General features: G+C 40.7%; 1 protein-coding gene and 1 long non-coding RNA gene across 7 annotated transcripts in view; one reads left to right on the top strand and one right to left on the bottom strand.

The window, feature by feature from the left end:
* Nucleotides 1–4,251, top strand: part of LOC143440064 (uncharacterized) — a 41,453-nt gene extending 37,202 nt beyond the window's left edge. For all 4 annotated transcript variants that reach the window (XR_013107963.1, XR_013107964.1, XR_013107962.1 and 1 more), the window contains one exon: nt 1,602–4,251. This is a non-coding gene — a long non-coding RNA (uncharacterized LOC143440064). The remainder of the gene's footprint in view (nt 1–1,601) is intronic.
* The window catches only part of Rsph3 (radial spoke head 3), a 47,730-nt gene that overhangs the window by 13,837 nt on the left and 12,990 nt on the right, over nt 1–20,903 (bottom strand). For 2 of the 3 annotated variants that reach the window (XM_076926682.1, XM_076926681.1), the window contains exons 3-8: nt 12,536–12,677; nt 9,898–10,043; nt 8,743–8,946; nt 6,800–6,962; nt 4,616–4,702; nt 4,157–4,275 (exon numbers count right to left, since the gene is read on the bottom strand). In XM_076926682.1, the coding sequence (XP_076782797.1) occupies nt 4,157–4,275; nt 4,616–4,702; nt 6,800–6,962; nt 8,743–8,946; nt 9,898–10,043; nt 12,536–12,677 (861 nt within the window). Of the gene's footprint in view, nt 1–2,886; nt 4,276–4,615; nt 4,703–6,799; nt 6,963–8,742; nt 8,947–9,897; nt 10,044–12,535; nt 12,678–20,903 lie in introns of those variants that run through there. The other variant, XM_076926680.1, reaches the window with a different exon arrangement.

Below are 20,903 nucleotides of genomic sequence, written 5' to 3'. Positions count from 1 at the left end.
TCGCTTGTTAAAGAATTTTAAACATGTAATTATGTACATGTTTAAAATCCTTCCTCTCCCCACATTCTTCTCCTGTGTCCCCTGCCCCTCCCCCTCATCTTGCTGGTCTCCCTCTCCCTTCTTTTCTCCAATATTCCATCCCCTTCCCTCACCCCCTTTGTCTCCTGAAGATCACGTCCATGATTCAGTTCCTTTTCTACTTCACACACAAGCACACATAAATACATACACACAAGGCAGACACATAGACACATGGACACACACACACACATATACACAGGCAGATACACAGACACACAAACAGATGTGTACAGATATGTACAGATGTGCACACACAAATTCAAAGCTAAAGTCTACATGTAAGAGAAAAAATTGGCATCTGTCTTTCTGGATCTGTTTTATTTTGCCTAATGTAATAACAATCAGCTACATCCCCTTTCCTACTGGTGTGACGGTTTCTCTCGATGGCTGAAAACTGTGGCACAAGTTTATCAGCATGCCAAGCTTTCCTATGGCCATTAAATTACATATAAAGTTGAACTCAAGTTAACAGTGTTTTACTGCCTCCTAGTGGTAAATGTGAATATTAATAGAATCCAAATTGTTAGAAGACTACAATTAACACACATTTAAAAACCATGAATCAGTATACTGACAAACATTTGTTTTGAACTTTACCTTCAAAAATTAGTTAAAATGACCAGATTGTCTAGGTGGTAGAGTTAAGGAATAATGGGTATTGGTTACTGGCTCTATCAGTGGGGAAATGAAGCCCAAGCTTAGGCTCTGAAGAGTGGCTTCACATTAGATATGATCAGGAAAATGGCCAAGGCTACTTTACTATACAATACATATAAATAAAAGATTAAGGGAGAACATATCAAACTTTCTAGAGTAGGCAGAACATATGGAATCAAAATTAGGTAAAACTGGAATGATGTGGTTCATGTTTTTGCAAACATAAGAAAATGACACTTTGCTGGGGTAAAAGAAATAGACAACGAATAAAACCACTAAGTGAGCTCTTTCCCCGTTTACATAGGAGAGCTCTGAGAAAGAAAGAGCCTCCTCTGAGGCGAGGGTTAGCTGCTTGCGGGTACAGATTCCATCCCAGGTGTGGCTTAAGCCAGTCCCTGCAAGTTCTTGGAAGGACTCTCAGGCTATGTTAGTCTCCCTCACATAGCTCAAACCTCATGCTGTTAAACAGGGGAACTGACATTCTAGCTTCTCTCCAGTTAGTTATGTGGGATCAATGCCATGGTTCCAGTCTGTGTATGGTGACCACACATTTGTCACTTACCCTGTCCTCTCAGTGTTAGCTGAGACAGCAGGAAGGATAGGTTCATAAAAGGAGCCTTAGCAAATGTGGGTAAAGTCAATGGAGATGAAGGTGTCTACTTATCCACCTGTTAGTGCAGCTGCTTATGGTTATGACCAGTCACATAAGGAACCTTAGCCTGCTGCCCATGTGTGCCTGAGGTAACTCTTCATAAACAATGAAAACTCAAACTCTCCACTTACTATACTTGTTTCTAGCTGGTTTCTTTTCTCTCAGGTACAGAAAGTACCCTCATCTCTCACTCATCTCTATTTCTTTCTAGGATGGATGATGACAAGGCTAAGCCTGTCTCAAGGCATGTTACAACACCCCAAGGCTCAGAGACAGTACAGTAAAGGGGACAGGACGTTTTGAGCTAGAAGACACACAAGGCTGTGAAATGCCTTCTGGATTCAACAAAGCTATCATAATCTTGAACTCACAACAGCTTGTGATTATCTTTCCTGGGGCTGCACAAGACTTTCTGCAGTCATGAAGTGGGGAGGTCATGGGGCTCCCTGCAGAGCTATTGGCTCCTGGAAGACACTGGGAGAAGGAAGGGGTCATCTCTCATTATGGTTAACCATAATGGGGAGCCACTAGGCTCCAAAAGACAGTTCCAAACTCATGGTCATACAGATGGCCCTAGATTAACTCAGTGGGTCACAGAATAAAACAGACACAGATTGGTAAAGGGTTTTGTAGGGACTGACAGAGAGGGCAGACAGGGTGGGGGAGGGAGATAAAAGAGTGTGGAACATAAGTAATTCTAATGAATTATATACAAGTATGAAGTTGTCGAAGAAGAAATTATTGCAAAAAGCAATTAGCTTCAAATTAATTTTAAATAACTTGTAACTTATAGGTATTTTAACTAGTAATAACAAAATAATTTTATATTTACTATTAAATTTGATTAAAATATTTTAATAATTAGCAACAGCTGTAATAAAAATTTTGGGGCTTTTTGCTAAAATCAGTATGTTATAGATTTCAGAATGATAATAAAGACTGTTTAATATGGGTAACCTAGCCCAGCAGTGGGTAACAATGAGTTGAATGTTTCACGTTCTGCAGAGCAGTAACTCACTTAAATCTGTAGTCAGTGCCGGCAGAGGGCAGAGGGCAGAGGGCAGAGGGCAGAGGGCAGAGGGCAGAGGGCAGAGGGCAGAGGGCAGAGGGCAGAGGGCAGAGGGCAGAGGGCAGAAAGCAGAGGGCAGAAAGCAGAGGGCAGAGGGCAGAGGAGGAAGCTTGTGAGGTTGGAGTCTTGGCCAAGGCTCTGGTGACAGTAACTCACTGCATTTGTTACCTGCTGTAAATCACCCTCCACTTCCTAGCTCTGGGATCTTCATTTGTAGCAAGTACTCAAGACAGCTACACTATGAGACTATGAGGACGTGAGCGTGTCTTACTCAGGACTGTGCCCATAGGTTTGTACCTCCTGCTTGGTTCATGTCTACTGGCTGACTTAGCTAAAGGAAGATGGAAATATAAACATGATTACCCAACTCAGGAAGTTTCCATGATGTTTAAGCAGTATTGTGATATAATACATGGAGAACTGGGTGCACTCATTTTTTATTTATAATCACATATACACTCTTGTACTGGTCTTAAGAAATTACAGTAGATATGTAAATTAGTCATGCCACTTCATGACTGTAGAGTCTATCTCCGCTGGCATTCTAAGGCTAGACTGAATGCCTGCGTGACAATGCAGGCTTCAGTTACTGCCAGCAGCCATAAGGCTGAGATGGCCATCTGCACTTTCCATTACTGCAGGAAATGGTTTCAATGAGCTGTACTAAGAGTCTAGAGTAACTCCCCTATATACTACAGCCTTCTATAACACACAACATCTTGCAACATTTTTTAGAGACAAGCAACTTACGTTTAACTAGTATGGAAAGACATCCTACTTGGTAAAAAAAAGAATATATGTAAACAACACAGTTTTTAGTTACAAAGTAAACATATTTTCTAAATGTTGAATCATGTATGAGCCTAAATAGCCCACAAAATGTCTGGGCACTTCCAGCCAGCCACCCAGCAACAGAGGCTGTGTGTAGAGGGAGGGGACTGCTTTGCCTTGACTGGCATTGTCTGAAACTTCTCTGTGGATGAGATATGAAAAAAGAAAGATGCAAGAAGTAACAGGTCCAGATCAGTCAGTAAGTCTTTTTCAAACACTGATGCTGGAGGGGTGGCTGTTTAATTTTCTACAAACAAGGGCTCAGTCTTTAAACCCCAGCCTTCAGGAGTGAGCTTAGGGATTGTCTACAGTACCAATGGGCTCGTTTCCTACAGAGAAGACAAGCTTAATGGCTGGCAGCACCTATTATCTCAGTGAGACATGAGACCTACCAAAAAAAGTTAGCTCACAAGATAAGAAGAGATACACTTACTACTTATATATGAGAGTAATGGGAACTAGTGCTTGGACAAGATTCTAATCAGTAAGACAACATGGCCTTTGAATCTTCTGTTAAATAAATGAAAAAGTGTCATTTTTATTAGTTTTATTTTTTTTAATCAGAATTGATTTGTTTACCAACAAGACAAAAAGATTTGGTGGCTAAGTAACACATTTCTAAAGTCTGGGTCACATGCACTAGTACCTGACTTGCATTATTACTGACCAGATGTTGAGCTGCTCTCGGGATCCAGTGATCCATCTGGTTGTGACAGTTCCTCCCCTACAGACTCCCTCAGATCTGATTGGTCACTCTGCCATAAGGGATCCCCCTCTTCCACAGGCTTCCTTTCTTGGAATGGTGTTGTCTGTGAGGAGACTTTGTCTGTGTGCAATGTGGTTGGCTCCTGTAATTCTAAACTCACCGAGGGATCTGTCACTGTGTTAGGACCATTAACCACCTCTTGTGTCCTCTGAGCAGGCTGCGTGGTTTCCTTACGCTCGTAATCATTGATCCTTCTTTCAACCACTTCACGGATCAACACTGAAAAGTTCAGAGGTCATTTTGAGTTTCCATACTTAGAGACAAGTAGAAACATCCCCTAGGCCCCTCCCTTCCCCATTAGCCTTTATACATTTAGCATGTACAACTATCAATGCTTTGAACAGGTTATGTCTTTCCATCTTTGAAGATACCATGTACAAAGCAACAACAAGAAGATATACAATGAAGTCACAGGAAAACCAGAATGAGAGAGGGTGAAAACTGTGCCTTTGTTACTATAGCTGACAGCCTCAAAGTTTAAGAGCCGTCACTAACACTATTGGCCTTCACTTGCACTTCTTGAAAATCTCAGATATGGCTTTTATATAAAGTAACTTACTGTCAAGCACAGTTCTTCCCACCATGCTGTGTTCCATGGATTTTTCAACTTCATTCATTAGCCATGGAAGGAATCCTACCTCAATATCTGCAATAAAGAATTTCATTAAGCCATTTCTGCAAATCATCACAGACAGCGCCTTTCCCTAGTAACACTGCTCAGCATCACTGTCTTCTCAACATAAAACATTAAATAAACTCATATAATGTAGCAGGAACAGCGGGACCACCTCTGTGTGAATGCCTCGCATTGGTCACAGAGATCAGGAATGGTTGTTTTTGTTTTCTGTTACACAGTTTAAAACTTGAAAATGAAAATCTTACCTGAGATATGGCATATGTATTATGAAATTCAATGTTCGACTGCTCCTCCTCCTCCTCATTCTATTAAATAACAATACGGTGCCTGCCCCTAAAAACCATCTTGAAACTTAGTGTAGACTGCTGTGTGCAATCGTGTTAAAGTGCTTGCACAGCGGATATTCCACTGAAGTTGAAGCAAAGTTTCTTCTAACAGAAGTATTTAGTCCCCCATTTAATATGCAGTATTTTCTGAATGGCTCCTTCTCAGACACCCTTTCGCTGTTCAGCCTCCACCTGGCTCTGGCCTCGAGGGAGGTGTTCTTCTTTCCAGCAGTGCTGGTCCCCAGGTTTGAATCCCACTTCAGTGCAGTCTTTTTTCTGCCCTCCCTCCTTGACCCAGTTCAGACTGTGCCTGCCTATGGGCCCAACTCCGTTTTCACTCTGTGGGAAATCTCATCATTTGTAAAATACAGCTTCTACTGCAGTAGAATGGAAGTTAACCAGAGTACGTTCAGAGAATGTGGCAGAAGCTGTGCTGTGTTGCTGCCTGTGCCTTGGACTACCCGACCCTACCTGCCTTTGGGGGCTCAGTCAGTGCTTCCATTTGATTTTCTGTAATTTGAGCTTATGGCTGCTGGAGAGAACCTCAGACTCCTCTAGTCTTTTGTGTACATCTGGAACGAGTCGATTGTATCACCGAGTTCACTGCTGTCCTCTATCACCTAAGATGCTGCCAGTTGGTTCACTGTATCACAAGACTCAGTGTTTGCTTTTGTCAATTTATCTAGAGATGGTAGGAGCAACCAACCAGCATAATTGCTTTTCTTAGTTTTCCACAATTTGTCAAAAGTTTTAAATATAGAGTCACTAAATTCCTTGCTACTCACAATAGGTCAACCAATATAATCAAATGTGTTTGTCTAGATAAGTTGGTTAACTAGTTCATATCACAGGTTTTACTGCCTGCCATTCTTCTAGGAGAGGCTTTAGTAACTGTAGGTATTAGCAAATTGTAAAACCAGTACCATATACTTCTTTGTTTTGGTGGGGTGGGGACGGCTTTAAGACAGAGTTTTCCTTCTCTAAGCTCTGGCTGTCCTGGAAATTGGTCTGAAGATCAGGCTGGCCTGGAACTTAGAGATAGATGTGCCTGTCTCTGACTCCTGAGTGCTGGATTGAAGGCATACACCATCACTGCCCAGAATGTTCCAGATTCTTAAAATAATTCATCCTTATAATTCTGTTGCTTTAGAACCACACTTTGTGCCAAAATATATGAGGGGCAGGGTTCTCTACAGAAACAGAATGAGTTTATGTACATAAAAATCTCACTTAAATTAAATTTATGATTTAATTTCTAAAATCATTTTAAAATGAGAAAACTGGTGGTCATAAATAAAGCTAATGAAACTGGGACCTAAACTCATGTTTTCACATCAAATCTTTCTATTACATAATCCTGCTTATCAATAAAGAGATGCTAATATCCTAAATCAACACGGTTATAACACACTGCTTTAAATATTCAAGCTTTTCTTTTGATATCTAATAATGGTACATATTTAGAAAGTATGATATTTAAACATCTACAACTGACTTTGTTTCAGAAATATAAAACTTCTAATGCAAAATAAAAATGGTCAGGAGGTTGGCATGGTGGCACATACCTGTGTTTTCAGCATCCAGGAGGAAGAGTGGGGGGAAGAGGAGAAGGAGGAGGAGGTGGAGGAGGTAGAAGAGGAAGAAGAAGCAGGAGGATCATAAGTTTGAGGCTAGCCAGGACTACAAAAAAACCAGGGCAGTGATCTTACACATGAAATAAATTTGAACCAGTAAGAATATTTTCAGCATAACAATGAATCTAACAAAAGTTTTCACAAACCTCTTTCAATTGGATCATAAAAGTAGCCACTATTCCTGAGACTGTCAAAGACAGATGGGAGAAGGTCAGCCAGGTACCGCTGAGCGAATGCACGAGCCGAGATCTTTTGTGACGTCTCAGTCTGCTTATGTACAATCTCCCACTGCTGTTTCTTACGGCGTTCCTGCCAAGAGAAAAGATGTCACTGCATATGGAAATCTGAGTATTTTGTTCCCTCCGGCACTAGGACTGATGAGGTTAAGGATGTGGAGGCCTGACTGTCCACAATGTAACACATTTGAGTAACTAGTCAGTGTTGAGCTTACGAATAAAGGAGCCAAAAAAAAAAAAAAAACAAAACAAAAACCAAACCTAATTTCCTGACCCATTTTCAAGTAAAATACTTTCTATGCTTAACACAGAATGTTATCAACAAGATAATGGCAGCTGGATACAGTGGCAGGCAGGCACACACTGTTAATTCCTGTACTAGGGAGACTGAGGCAAGAGAATGGTAGGTTAAAGGCTATCCTGGGCTATACAGGAAGACCTTGTCTAAAACAACCATGACAGATAATGATATGTATTTTTTATTAGCCACATCATAAAGTAGTACTTATTTGAAATTATAGTCTTATGTATCTTCCATTGAAGAACATCAACCAATGATTTGACTTGTTTTTAATACCTCTTTGAATTAGTAAGGCTAATATGGCTTTAGAGATTATGAAAGCTTGTTTCTTGGTGTGCATTTTAGGTCAAATGACATCTATAAAGCTAATGAATGCTTTTCTATATGCCCGTATAAAAGTGGGAGCATTAACATATTCTTCAAATAATCTATATTCAAGGTTTAAAAACAAATATGGATCTAGATGACTTATATTCTAGTTGTTTCCATGATCTACTTTCTGACAGCAAACACATACTTTGTAAATATCTTATTGGCTGTCTCAACAGAGCTTCTGTAGTCAGTGTTTACTTTATATATGCAAGCAGAGACCTGCACAGAACATTTCTACAGAGCCCTATGTTCTTCATATAAACAATTACTAATTTTGGAAGAATGTGTCATATTCTGATTGTGTCATATTTAGTAGAAGTTTCCTACAAATGTACTTCTCTTCACAGTACTTTGGGCTTCTTGGGAAATACTTCTCATTGGTTTAAGTATTCTGGCACTACCTTTTATCTGCTCAGTATGTAAGAAAGACTGACAGCCACTGTCAATACCAGAAAGATCCTTAAATATAATTGAGTATAGATTATTCTAGCTGTAGGCTATTTATACATTTTATTAAAATGAGTTATAAAACTTTTCTTATTGAAGATTCATAAAACATAATTTGAAAACAAGGGCCTAGCCACCAGGAAACAGACTGAACATTCTCTTCAGGTCTCTGTGGACCGTCCATCCTGCCTTTTCCCTTCCTTTTATCTTGCTGCTATTGGATGATGGCAAATCAAAGTATTTTCTCTCATGCTCTTTTCAAGCTCTTGACATTTAAGAGAACCATCCAGGTGGATGCATGTAATTGAGGAACCTGCATTTCATTGAGAGCTGTGGGAAGCCAAGTTTAATAGAAGGTAGAATTTACAAAATGTAAGTGAGAGATTTGTGATCTATAAAAGACCTGAGCAATAAAGACTGTAAGTCTCTTTCACAGGAACATTCTCACAGTGCTGGGTTCTTCATATAAGCAATTACTCTTTAGTAAAAAGGATTACTGGCTTCATGGTATGCTATATGTAAATTTGGACATAATGTATTAAGTGGCTAAGAGACTAAGGAACAGTTTTGGGTATCGTATGTAGGGGATGGGTCCAGCATATGCAAGGCTCTGGCATCAATCCCAAAGAAATAAGAGAAAAAGTAAAAGACCAAAACAGACAGACAGGCAGGCAGGCAGGCAGGCAGGCAGGCAGGCAGGCAGGCAGGCAGGCAGGCAGGCAGGCAGCTGTACCTTTTCCTCTCGGTGCCTTCTCTCTTGCTCTTCCAGTCGCTGCACTTCAGCCAGCTCCACGTTGCGTATTTCTTCATATGCATACTGACTGGCCCGCAGGTTGGCTAGCTCCTCCTCTTCCATCACCTCTAAAAGGGCCTGCTCAATTGTCTTCCCCACCAGAACCTCTAACATTGGCTTGACTTCAAGATCAAAGTCAAAAAGCTTAAACACAAAAGAAAGCAAACAAAATTTTAATCATGAACCAAATGTATAATAAGAATGTCAAGGGGGATGACAACAGGAGATTGCTATGTCACCTGTGAGTCAGACACTTACTGCCACTGTATGTGTTTTAACTCTCAAAACAACCCTATAAGGCACACAGAGGAACACTCTGATTATAGGCAAAATCTATTAAGCTAAAACAATCAAGGAAATCCATGTTTATCAATGTGAACTCTAACACTTAACAATTTTAAGCTGGAATTCTGAAACTAAAGGTCAAAGTCCTGTCTTTCATATTCTGTCTGTTTTCTGCTAAACATTGACTGGCTGTTCTTAAAAATGACAGTTGAACAAACTAAGGACTAAGAATAGTGTCCATCTGAAGTGACTCAAGTCTAACAAGTCGTCACTTCTCTGCAGAGCGTAAAATCTTCCTTCCTTTTCCAGACTTCATTGAGTTTCTCAAGTCTCTTTATTCTCACGTCTCCACCTCCTCGCTCATGTAGTCACTGACTTTAGTTCCATAAACTGGCCTACTCATGCATCCCACGTGGAGATGGCCATGTCATCCAGAGTTCTTAAACACAGTTCCTTCATAAAAGTTATGTACTCCACAAGTCACTGAGAGTGGAATCTCTTATATAAAGGGTAGTCCTCTTCCTTATTTGGTGCAAATCTTAGGTACACACATTAAGCAAACATGTAAGCAAAATTGAATGTGTAAAAATATTTGTAATGAATTTATTTTTCACCAGAAAGTAGGAATCAAAATAGTACACTTGAAAACATTTCTTGGTACTACAGGATAAAACTACCATAGGTAATATCTGGAAAGAAATCCAAAAACTGAGTCTGACTGTGAAATGGCTCTTCCCTCTGTGAAGCGCTACCTGAGCCTACTTTTATGCCATTTTTCAAGACAGAAGGAAGCAAAAGGATGTTCTGTACCTCTCCTTCTAGGATCTGAGTGGCCACATCTTTGCCGGTTTTGGCAGGAATGAAGAGGGGTGTTGGTGGTCTGTCCAGAAATGCATCTGTCTGGCATTCCATGTCGACTTCCACTATGCGGTCAGCAATTTCTTCAAGGTATAATTCTAGAAAGAACATTATGTACAGAGCTGACAATTAATTATGGCCTATTTTTGGCACACACATGTATTTGAAATGTCAGCTTACCCCAAACAGAATTAAGTTACCAGGCATGGTGGCACGTATCTGCAAATCTCAGCACTTCAGATGCTGAGGGAGGGGGACCTCGCATCTAAGGCCGAGCCAGGATCAAGAGTGAGCGTGAGCTCAACACTCAAAACAACAAAATAAACTCCTAAGCCAAAATGATACCAAATTAAATGGATTAGAAAATAAATCTTAGAATGAAAGTGCTCAAATGTGGGGCTCAGTTTACTCACTGAGCTAAGAGTATTCGTCATGGCTGAAACACCCTGGACTTTCCACCGGACTAAAGGAGAACATGAGATGTAGGTGTCTGTAAGAGACTGCATCTTTAACAGGATTAGCTATAAGTGTGTTAGGTGGCTGGGAATTTTAGGACTCATGCACCAAACCACCTTTGGTATTCTCCCTATGCACAGTAGAAACAGGCACGTGCAGGTATGTGTCACATTAATACCTTGATGAGGCAGGGCGATGTGCACCATGTGAAGAACTTGAACATTGAATACAGGATCCAGCCAAGCTCTACAGCTCTCTGCCCTTAGTCTCCTCACATGTAAGAAGGATCAGGGGTTACTTGTCACACAGGATTTTTTTTTTTTTTTTTTTTTTTTTAACACAAGAGAGTAACAGGTAAAGGGCCAGAGGCAATAGTAAATAAAAAGTAGGGGCTCTATCAGTTAATATCCAGATGGTATGAAGCTTGGCTTGAGACCCCCCCGCCCCCACGCATTAGCAAAGCTCTCATGTTTCGAACTTACAATTTTGAGTTGGCCACACTCACAGCTTTTATACACACCCAGGCCCAACACTAAGCCTCAGGTGTCAGGATCACAAGGATGGCTAATCACAGACACCCACTCATTCCATGCTTGGCTTAGGAGTAGGGAAAGCAATGTGGTTTACTCTTTTTGGTTTTAGTTTAGAAATAATCATAGTGACCTGCTCATGGCCTTCACTGGATAGACAAAGACTCTCAAGTCAATCAATCTAAAGAGAACAAGTACTGTCTGATTACCAAAGTCCTGTCAACAGGAAATGCCTTGTCCAGCACAGCCTGGTTCTGGAAACCTGACCAGGGAATGAAGAAAGGGCAGACACACAGACACATGTACATGTACAGAAAGGCTGGGGTCAGGTGGGCTATGCCCGCTCTGATGGAGGCACCTACTATCATAGCACCCCAGAGTCTCAGCATATTTATTACGCACATCATGGGATGGGGTGGGAAGTGGTTAGCTAGTGTCCGTAGGAGTGTCTGTAGCAAGTAGTCTCAGGCTGTAAACATCTGGGAGGAGAAAGCTGCAGTTGCTTGTCTTTGCACACACTGGTCAGTCACTTGTAACACATACTTGCACACTGTACATTCACACTCCGAGCAGAAGGCTTTGCCAGTGTGCTGTGGTCGGAAGCCCATGTCAACAATACACACTTACTCAGAACTTCATGTGCTGCTTGTACATTCACACACTCAGGACCTCCTTAGCTCTTCATAAGGAAAGTCTCTACAGCTGACGGGGGTGGGGTGGGGGTGGGGGGAAGCAAGGACTCCTGGAACCTGCTTTACAGGCACCTATGTGCAAAGTCAAAGAGAGCAAAGGAAACAGGCCAATGCAAAAAGCAGATGACTAAAAATGAGTGGGTTTATTCTTCCTGAAAGACAAGTAAAACATCCACACAGAGCTGCAACGCTCTCCTGTCAGGCTTGAAAAGAAAAGTAACTCATGTTGGGTTGTGAATAATAATCCTACTTTGAAATTGTGCTAATTTTATGTCAACTTAATACAGGTTTGGAGTCATCTGAGAGGAAGGAATTTCAATTAAGAAACTGCCTCTATAAGACTGGGCTGTAGGCAATCCTCTAGGGCATTTTTAAAATTAGTGATTGACAGGGGAGGGCCCTGCCCATTGTGGGTGGTACCATCCCTGGGAAGGTGGTCCTGGGTTCTGTAAGAAAGCAGGCTGAGCAAGCCATTGGGATGTAAGCCAGTAAGCAGCACCCGTCCAGGTTCCAGGACCTGCTTGAGTTCCTGTCAGGACTTAGTTCAGAGAGAGACTACAATGTGGAAGTATGAGCCTAATAAACCCTTTCCTCCCCAAGTTGTTTTGGTCATGGTGTTTTATCATGGCAACAGTCGCCTTCACCAAGACAGACATGTAATATGTGGAAAGGGCTGAGAGAATTTGTAGTCAGAAAACTCTTTTGTCAAATCCAAATCTCTCCTTCTAGTACTTCTGACACTATAATGACATGTGATCTATATATTATAAACAGACTTCCCTACCACATAATGGGGAGGGATTGACACATACACATGGGAGACAGAAATATTCTAAAGGAAATGAAATGTAAGCTCCAATGGACTGCTATGAGCAGCTAGGTGGCTGTGACGCCAGGGGCGGGACCATGTACCTGTCTGCACGTCCACATGCTTCCTGCCCTCCACGGGCTCAGGCGTCCGTGGTCTGAGCTGCTCCTGGGCCCGTTTTCTGGCAAGAGCCCTTCTCCTGGCCTGCTGCTGTCGCTGAAGCTCTAGAGGATCAGGCTGTCCAGGCTGAGAGGGACAGACAAGGCTTAGAAATACCAGACATCACTTCTCAAAGCAGATCGCTGCTGCCACTGACCAAGCCATGCCCGGCCAGCAGCAAAGCTTGTGTCAGCTAATGGCTCCTGATGATCACCAGCATGGTGAGGGTGTGAGGAGGGCCATTTTGCTGCAATGTGGTCAGGTGATGCAAAGGTCACAGCAAATGCACACTGGGACACATGGGTGCAGAGTCCTAGCTAACCCCATTTCCCTTCATCAAGCACTTTTACCACCAGTTCCTCTGGTGCCTAGTAAGTGTGTGTGTGTGTGTGTGTGTGTGTGTGTGTGTATTCTGTTACAGTAAACTTTTAGTGGATAGTAAAGAAATGGAAAACCGTTAGTTTTTTTTAAATAAATCTGAATTCAATGGGATAGATTTCCCTTAATTTTTTTTATCAGTTCGTTCAAAGAGAAAACATTCTGAGTCCAAAGAAAGCATCTTTGAGTACACAAAAGAAGCTGATCAGAGGGCTGGAAACACTGCCTGCTTTAACTTAACACAATTACAAAAGGAAGAGGGAAATTGGACAGTATTTTGAATGAAAAGTCTCAATATCTGAAATATAAACAAATTTTAAATCTTGTGTGTGACTATGTATATTTGTGTATGTGCAAGTTCATGTCTGTGAGTGTGGGTTTGTAGTACACGTGCCAAAGCACATGTATAAAGGCCAGAGGACAACCCTGGGTGCCATCCTCAGAAATGCCAATACCACTTTTGAGACAGGGTTTCTCACTGGCCTGGAGTCTACCCAATAGGTGAGACAGGTGGCCAGTGGGCCCTAGGGATCCTCCTGTCTGGACCTTCCCAGTTCGGGGATACCAAGTGTGCTACCCTATGTCCAGCACTTTTTAGTGGGGTCTGGAGATCAGACTCAAGTCCTCATGCTTACAAGACAGATACTTTCCTGACTGAGCATCTCCCAGACCCTATGTTTTTTTTTTTTTTTAATCACCATAAAGGAACTGTACATATTTACAGGACACAGTGTGACACTTCAACACACACATACAATGTGTAGTGGTTAGATTATAACAATGAGCATATCTGTCATTTCTTTGAATTGGGAACACTTACAGTCTTATTAGCAATTTTATTATTTTTTTTAAATGTTATATACAAGGAATCCTACAGCACAAAACACCTTGAAAGTGACTTGCTTTTTCCTAAGTATTTACCTGAGGCATTTAGGTCATTATCATGTCTCAGTAACCTACCTACCTCCTCCTACTTGTTTCAAGATTTTTATTTTTAATTATGTGCGAGTGTGTGTGTGTGTCTGTGTGTGTGTGCGTGCAGGTGCTGGGGTTTATAAGAAGGCATTAGATTAGCACAGAGCTGGAGTTACAAGTCATTATGAGTCACCCAACATTGGTGCTAGGAAACAAACTCCGTTCCTCTTAACTGGTGAGCCACCTTTCCAGCCACCCCCACCCCACCCCAACTCTGCCTTTGCTGAGTCCAAGTTGACTGTCTGGACACACAGGCTTTTCATCATTTCATCATGTAGACAGTGCTGCATCTTTTGATGTGTCTGTCAGCAGTATCTTCTCTCTGGCTCACAGCTTTTGACATTTTTCTAGGCGGTTTGTGTACTTTTTAGCTTTCAAGCTTTGAGAATGATATATTTTCATTATAAGCCCTTTGTTAGCATGTTGTTATCTGTTGGAGTGTGGTTTGTAAAGTTTTGTAGCTTGCCCTTCCATTTCCTTACAAGGCTTGTCATCAGTCCACTTAGTTTCTGTGTGAGCCACCCTCCCATCCATTTTATAAAAGAATATGAAATTCTCTTATATTTCACATTTAAATCTATCCATTTACAATTTTCTCCTCATTGCTTCTTTGAAACAAGGCCTTCCTACATAGCTCAGACCAGCCTCAACCTCATGATTCTTCTGCCTCAGCACCTCCAAGTGCCCCCATTCTTTCTACTTAGGATTGCATTGGTATTTGGGGTCTGTGGTGATTCCACAGAAGTTTTAGTATTGTTTTTCTATTTTTTTTATTGAAAAAATGATTTTATTCTCTCTATATCCTTTAAATAATAAAGAAATTTGAGATATATGTATAAATAATTCATATTCTTCCTATAAATGTAACATATCCAAATGTACACATGTACATTCCATAGGCTAGAAGTCACAATTTATATTCTATGCAGCTGAATCTGTCTTTGCACCATAAACATAACTGAACCTTTGCATTAACTTTCTAATCATTCCCTCATTCTCTTTATACTTAATTAGTCCGTAATATTCTGCATACATATATAATTTCAAACTACTAGCTAATTATAAGTACTTCCATTAGACATTATTAGGTATGAAGATACTTTCTTCAAACATTCACATTTGCCTTTCAATTTGCAGTATTAATACATGAATATATATTTTAAAAAAAGAGGTTTTCAGCTAAAAAATAATACAGGAAAAGCAGGCTCATGAAAACAAGAAGGATTCATCATAAGGTTAGGGAAGCATTAGCTTGAGTGTTTTTCTATTTCTGCTAAGAATGTGATTAAGATTTTGATAAGAATTACACGGAATCTTTACACCACCTTTGATAACAAACATTTTTACATTATTATGCCAATCCATGAGCATGCTATGTCTTCCTGTCTTGCACTGCTAACTGTAATTTCTTCCATAGGTGTGGACATCTTTCTCTTCCTTGGGTATCTGTCTATATTTCTTCCATAGGTGTGGACATCTTTCTCTTCCTTGGGTATCTGTCTATATTTCTTTCATAGGTGTGGACATCTCTCTCTTCCTTGGGTATCTGTCTATATTTCTTCCATAGGTGTGGACATCTTTCTCTTCCTTGGGTATCTGTCTATATTTTGAAGCTAATGGAAGTTTTTCCTGATTTCTTTCTGTGCAAGTTTGTTATTAAGTTGTTATTGATTTTGGTGGTAGTTGATGATTGTGTATCTTGGTACTTGGCTGAGTGTTTATAAGGTCTCTGGTGGCATCATTAGGGTCACTGAAGTATGGGCAACTTTGACTTGCTCCTTTCCTGCACCTATTCTTTGTTTCTCTCTCTTGCTTTATTGCTTTAGGTAAGGCATTGAGTTTATATTGAATAAGAGTGGTTGTCCTTGCCTGGCTCCTGATTTCAGAGGAAATGTTTTCAGTGTTTCTCCATTTAGTGTCATGTTGGGTATACATTTATTATGTTATGGGTGCTCTACTGTTCATCAAGAAGGACACCGAGCTGAGCATTTACCAAAGGTGTTCTCTGTACACACTGGTCATATGGTGTCTGTCCACACATCCATTTATGTTAATCATTTCCATCTATTGGTTCAAACTTGCTTCCTTGGGGTGAAACCACCTCAGTCACAGGGCACACCTTTTTTAATGTGTTGCTGAATAAAACTTGCAGTTTTACTGATAAATATCATGTATGTTTATTAGGGAAATTCATTTGTACCAGTTGTAGTTTTCTTTGTTATGTCCTCCCTGGCTCTGGCATCAGGGAACACCAGCTTTCTAGAGCAGGTGTGATGTCTTCCTTTGTATGTTGGGGCTACTTTGAGCAGCACTCTTTCTTCAAGGTTTATAACAATTTGGCAGAGACTCCACCTAGCCCTTACCTTTTCTTTGGGGAAACTTTATTACTGCTTCAATCTCATTACTTCTTATGAATCTATTTAAATTACCCATCTCTTTGTGACTTAACTTTGATAGGTCATTTGTGTTTTTATCCATTTTTCTATGTTTCCATTATTTTACTTTATTATTTTTATATATGAGTATTTTGCATGCATGTGTGCATGTAATTTCCCAGTGCTTTCAGAAGCCAGAGGAGGGCATTAGACCCCTGGAATTGGACTTATATATGATTGTGAGCTGCCACATTGGTGCTGGAAACCCAAACTAAACAAATAGTTTTTAGTGTCTCTCAATACTTCTCAAAGTTGTCTACAAAATACAATGAAGGACTATCACATCTGCTCTAGAAAGGCAGTGTGGTCCCAAGGCCAAAGCCAGACGAGGACACACCAGAAGCAGCTACAAACCAATTTCCCTGATGAACACAGACACGATTCCCGATTAAATTCTTGCAAATCTTATTCAACAACATATTTAAAAGGATATATACCATGACTAAAACCTGTTCCTCTGGAAGATCAGCCACTGCTCTTAAATAATGAGCAAGCTCTCTCCAGACCCAAGATTTTCATTAAAAAAGCAAAATCAAAAAACCATATGTTTAAAAAGTATTCCCCAATGATTATCTGGATTTCACAGGAGTCTTTTGTAAACTCCCATTAATAGTTTTATTAATTAGCTTTTTTCATTCTTCTGGTTAGTTTGGTTAGGGTCTGTCAATCTTATCTGTCCTTTCAGGAACTTTGGGTTGATGGAGTCTCCTTCACTCACCTAACCTGGTATTTATTGTTGTCACTTACTGCTTTTTAGCTTTGTCTTGTTCTTGTTTTCATTCTTGAGGCACATCATTAGGTCACTTATTTGAGATCTCTGATGGTTGCTGTTGTTGTTTTGAGCCAGGCATTTTGCTTTGTAACCTATGTTGGCATGGAACTCCCTATGTATACCAAAGCTGGACTTGAACTCCTGGTGTTCCTCCTGCCTTAGCCTCTCAAATGCTGAGACTACAGGCACATCCCACCATGTCCAATTTCTCTTGATCTAATTTAGCTATAAACTTCTTTTCATAACCGTCTCTCTGATTTCTACAATACAACAAGGGTATTCAAGAGTATACTGTTCAGTCTTTAAGAATTTATTTCAGTAGGGGTTTTCCCCCCTTTTAATCCACTATAATCTGATAAAGAATAAAAATTATTTTGATTCTTTTGCACTGTTTTATTATTTTAAAATGTTTAATTTAATGAATGTATGAACATTAGAAAAGGGAATAATTTAAAACATAATAAAAGATCAGATGGCACTGAAATTAGGTAAACTATAGCTTTGAGAATGCTTTCTAAACCAGTCATATCATTGAAAAGCACCTACCTCTCTTTTGTATTTATTAAAGCATTCTTTGTGACCTAGAATATGGCCCACTTTAGAGAAAGTCCAGGGGTTGCTGGAGGGAGTGCATACTCCATTCTGTTGGATGGACTGACTATTCTGCCAATGTTAGGTCCATTTGATCTATGGTACAGTTTAACCCCAAAGTTGGTTGACGTTTAGTTTTAATGACCTATCTAAAGATGAGAATGGGGTACTGACCATCTACTCTTTTAGTAGCAGGACCCATAAGGCCTTTTATGCTCATTTGTATTTGTTTTACAAAATATTTGACACATATGTATTTATAATTGTTGTATATTGGTGGACTATTACCTTTGTTAATGTACAGTGGCCTTCTTCATCTCTTTTGACTGACTTTGGTTTGCAGTTGGCTTTATCACATGCCAAAAAAGCCACCTGTGCCAGTTTATTTTTGGCTTCTACTTAAACTGACTTCATTCTTTGGTTCTAGCCTTTCACCAGTGAGCTTTTTCTTGGAAGTAACAGATAGTAGAAACAATTTTTTTTTTTTTAAATCCAATCAGCCAGTCTATAGCTCTTTATTGGTGAGTTGAATCCACTTACATAATGAGGTTATGGAGGGATGTTTACTAATTCTTGTGACTTTATTGATTGTTTTAGGTTTTTATTAATTGGTGTTAGGGCTTTTTTGTTTACTGTGTTGGACACGATGGATTCTTTTGTTAATCTATTTCTGATGTGAAGTTTCCTTTTCCTGAGACTGTCTCCTCCACTGAGTACAGTATTCTTTAAGTAGCTTCTCAAGTACTGGATTGCCCTCAAATGTGCAGACTTCATTATCAACCTCAGAAGACAGATTTCCTGGATACAACAACCTTGGCTCACAGTTATTTCCTTCAGGGCTTAAAGTATCATCCATGCTTCCTGGCCTTTAGGGTTGCTGATCAAAGATTGAGAGACCAAATTTTTTGGGTTCAAACTCCATCTTAGCAAACGTGACCTAAGTTTAAACTCAATTAAACTAACAGGCCAGTCAGTACCTAGCATCAGTTTCCAAGTTACCCCTCTGCAGGCGTGACTACCACGTGCACCTTGCAGCTGGGGCCAGTAAACAGCAACACAAAATATGTGGGATATCAGAGTGTGCTTCAGCTGTTGTAGGCTATTGAAAACCAAATCTTTCGTCAGGGTATATGGTTCCAGATGGCTGCAAAGTTGATCTAGCCGCTTTCTGCTAAAGTCGGCTCCCAACACCCCTCCCCAACAAAATCTGAACCTATCTCCAGTTTGTAGGGTACCCCTAACAAGACCTGCATCTCTAGGTTATTTTCCCCCAACAAATACCGCATTTAGCACCAATTTCTAGACTAATTCCCAACAAATCTGCACCTCCAGGTTACAAGTCCACTCCCTGCCTAACAACCACCAATTAGGAGGAAAGCAGAAGTTAAGTCTATTGTTTGGCTCCCAGCACCAAACAATTTGCTAAAGATCATAGTAGCACCCCAATTAGATGCTTGCCAGGCTAGAAACACTCACCCCTTGCTTGCTGCTTTCTATAAAACCTTGTCTCGATGAATGTTCAGGACTTTTTCTTCACTGGAACTGTCCTGCAGGTTGGCAGTGAGTTAAGCCCGAGCTAGCTGGAATAAAGACCCTGATGTTTATCTTAGTCTGGGTTTCCATTCCTGCACAAAACATCATGTCCAAGAAGCAAGTTGGGGAGAAATGGGTTTATTCAGCTTACACTTCCACATTGCTGTTCATCACCAAAGGAAGTCAGGACAGGAACTTGGTGCCAGGAGTAGATGCAGAAGCTATGGAGAAATGTTGCTTACTGGCTTGCTTCTCCTGGTTTGCTTAGCTTGCTTTCTTAGAGAACCCAGGATTATCAGCCCAGGGATGGTACCACCCACCAGGGGCCTTCCTACCCTTGATCACTAATTGAGAAAATGCCTTACAGCTGAATCTCATAGAGGCATTTCCTCAAGGGAGGCTCCTTTCTCTGTGATAACTCCAGCTTGTGTCAAGTTGACACACAGAACCAGGCAGTACAGTGTGACTGCATTGGGTTGGCTCCTGACTGGTCTTTCAGGGTTCTCAAACACTTCCTTAGTACTACATTTTAGTGCACTGGCTGGGAAATTCCCCATGGCTTTCAGGACTATGAATCTGGAGGGTCTCGATGAGGGCAAATCCAGTCTAGGTCTGTCTATATGTGTGTTTGTATCGCTATGATAAACTTCCTGCTTCCTGTCTGTCCCCATGCTGAATCTGTCCATGTAGTCTGTATGTGGTACAAGCAGTTTGGCCCACAAATTGGAAGTTTGTGTACTGAGCGTCTATGTTGCACCGTGGTCTGTGCTGTTCATAAATTCTGAGTGGTATCACATTTGTAATTCTGTTCTAGAAAAAAGCCCCGAATCTGTTATCTGTGGCCGGGATGTAGTTAAGACAGATGTATCAGGGGGCTGTGGTTACATGTTGCCAGGAGACATCCTGAGCCTCAATCTGGGGTGAGCATGGGCTCAAAGAGCTGAGGGTGTCCACCCATCTGGGAAAAGGTCTTAAATTTCTATCAGTGGCCAGGACATAGTTAAAACAGGTGTGTTTGGGGGCCGTGGCCATGTGGGGCCAGGAGATGTCCTGAGCCTCGATCTGGGGTGGGTGTGGGTTCCAAGAGCCAAAGTAGCCTAACCAATCTGTTACTTTTGTCTATTCCTGATAAGAAGGAAGGAACAAGTTTCTTTTCTTTTGTGTTTCTTTCTTTCTACTGGTTATTTCTCTTTTCTAACTGATAGGAAAGGTTGGTCTTATGTGTTGTGTGACAGAGAGGAAGGAATGAGTTTCTTTTTTGTATGAGTGCCACTTTCTGGTGGTTTCTCATTTCTGCCTTAAAGAGGAAAGGTTGAATTTGTGTTTTTCTGTTATATTTGTGTTTCTCATTACAAGGTGACTTTGATGGAAGTATTAACATGGGACAGGCACCTTCAACTCCACTAGAATAGCTCTTTGGCCATTTTAGGGATGTTAAAACTAGGGGGGATAATCTCTCAGTCATTATTAAGGAAGGTAAATTGACCACATTCTGCAGGTCAGAACGGCCCACTTTCAACACAAACTGGCCCCCAGAAGGATCCTTTGACTTGAGATTGGTCCAATGGACTGAGAAAGTCATTTTTAAACCCAAATTTGGCCAGTCAGACCAAATACCTTACGTGGTGG

This window comes from Arvicanthis niloticus, chromosome 28 (genome assembly GCF_011762505.2).
Source record: "Arvicanthis niloticus isolate mArvNil1 chromosome 28, mArvNil1.pat.X, whole genome shotgun sequence".
Taxonomy (NCBI): Eukaryota; Metazoa; Chordata; class Mammalia; order Rodentia; family Muridae; genus Arvicanthis; species Arvicanthis niloticus.
This window is presented reverse-complemented; position numbering and strand designations above follow the sequence as displayed.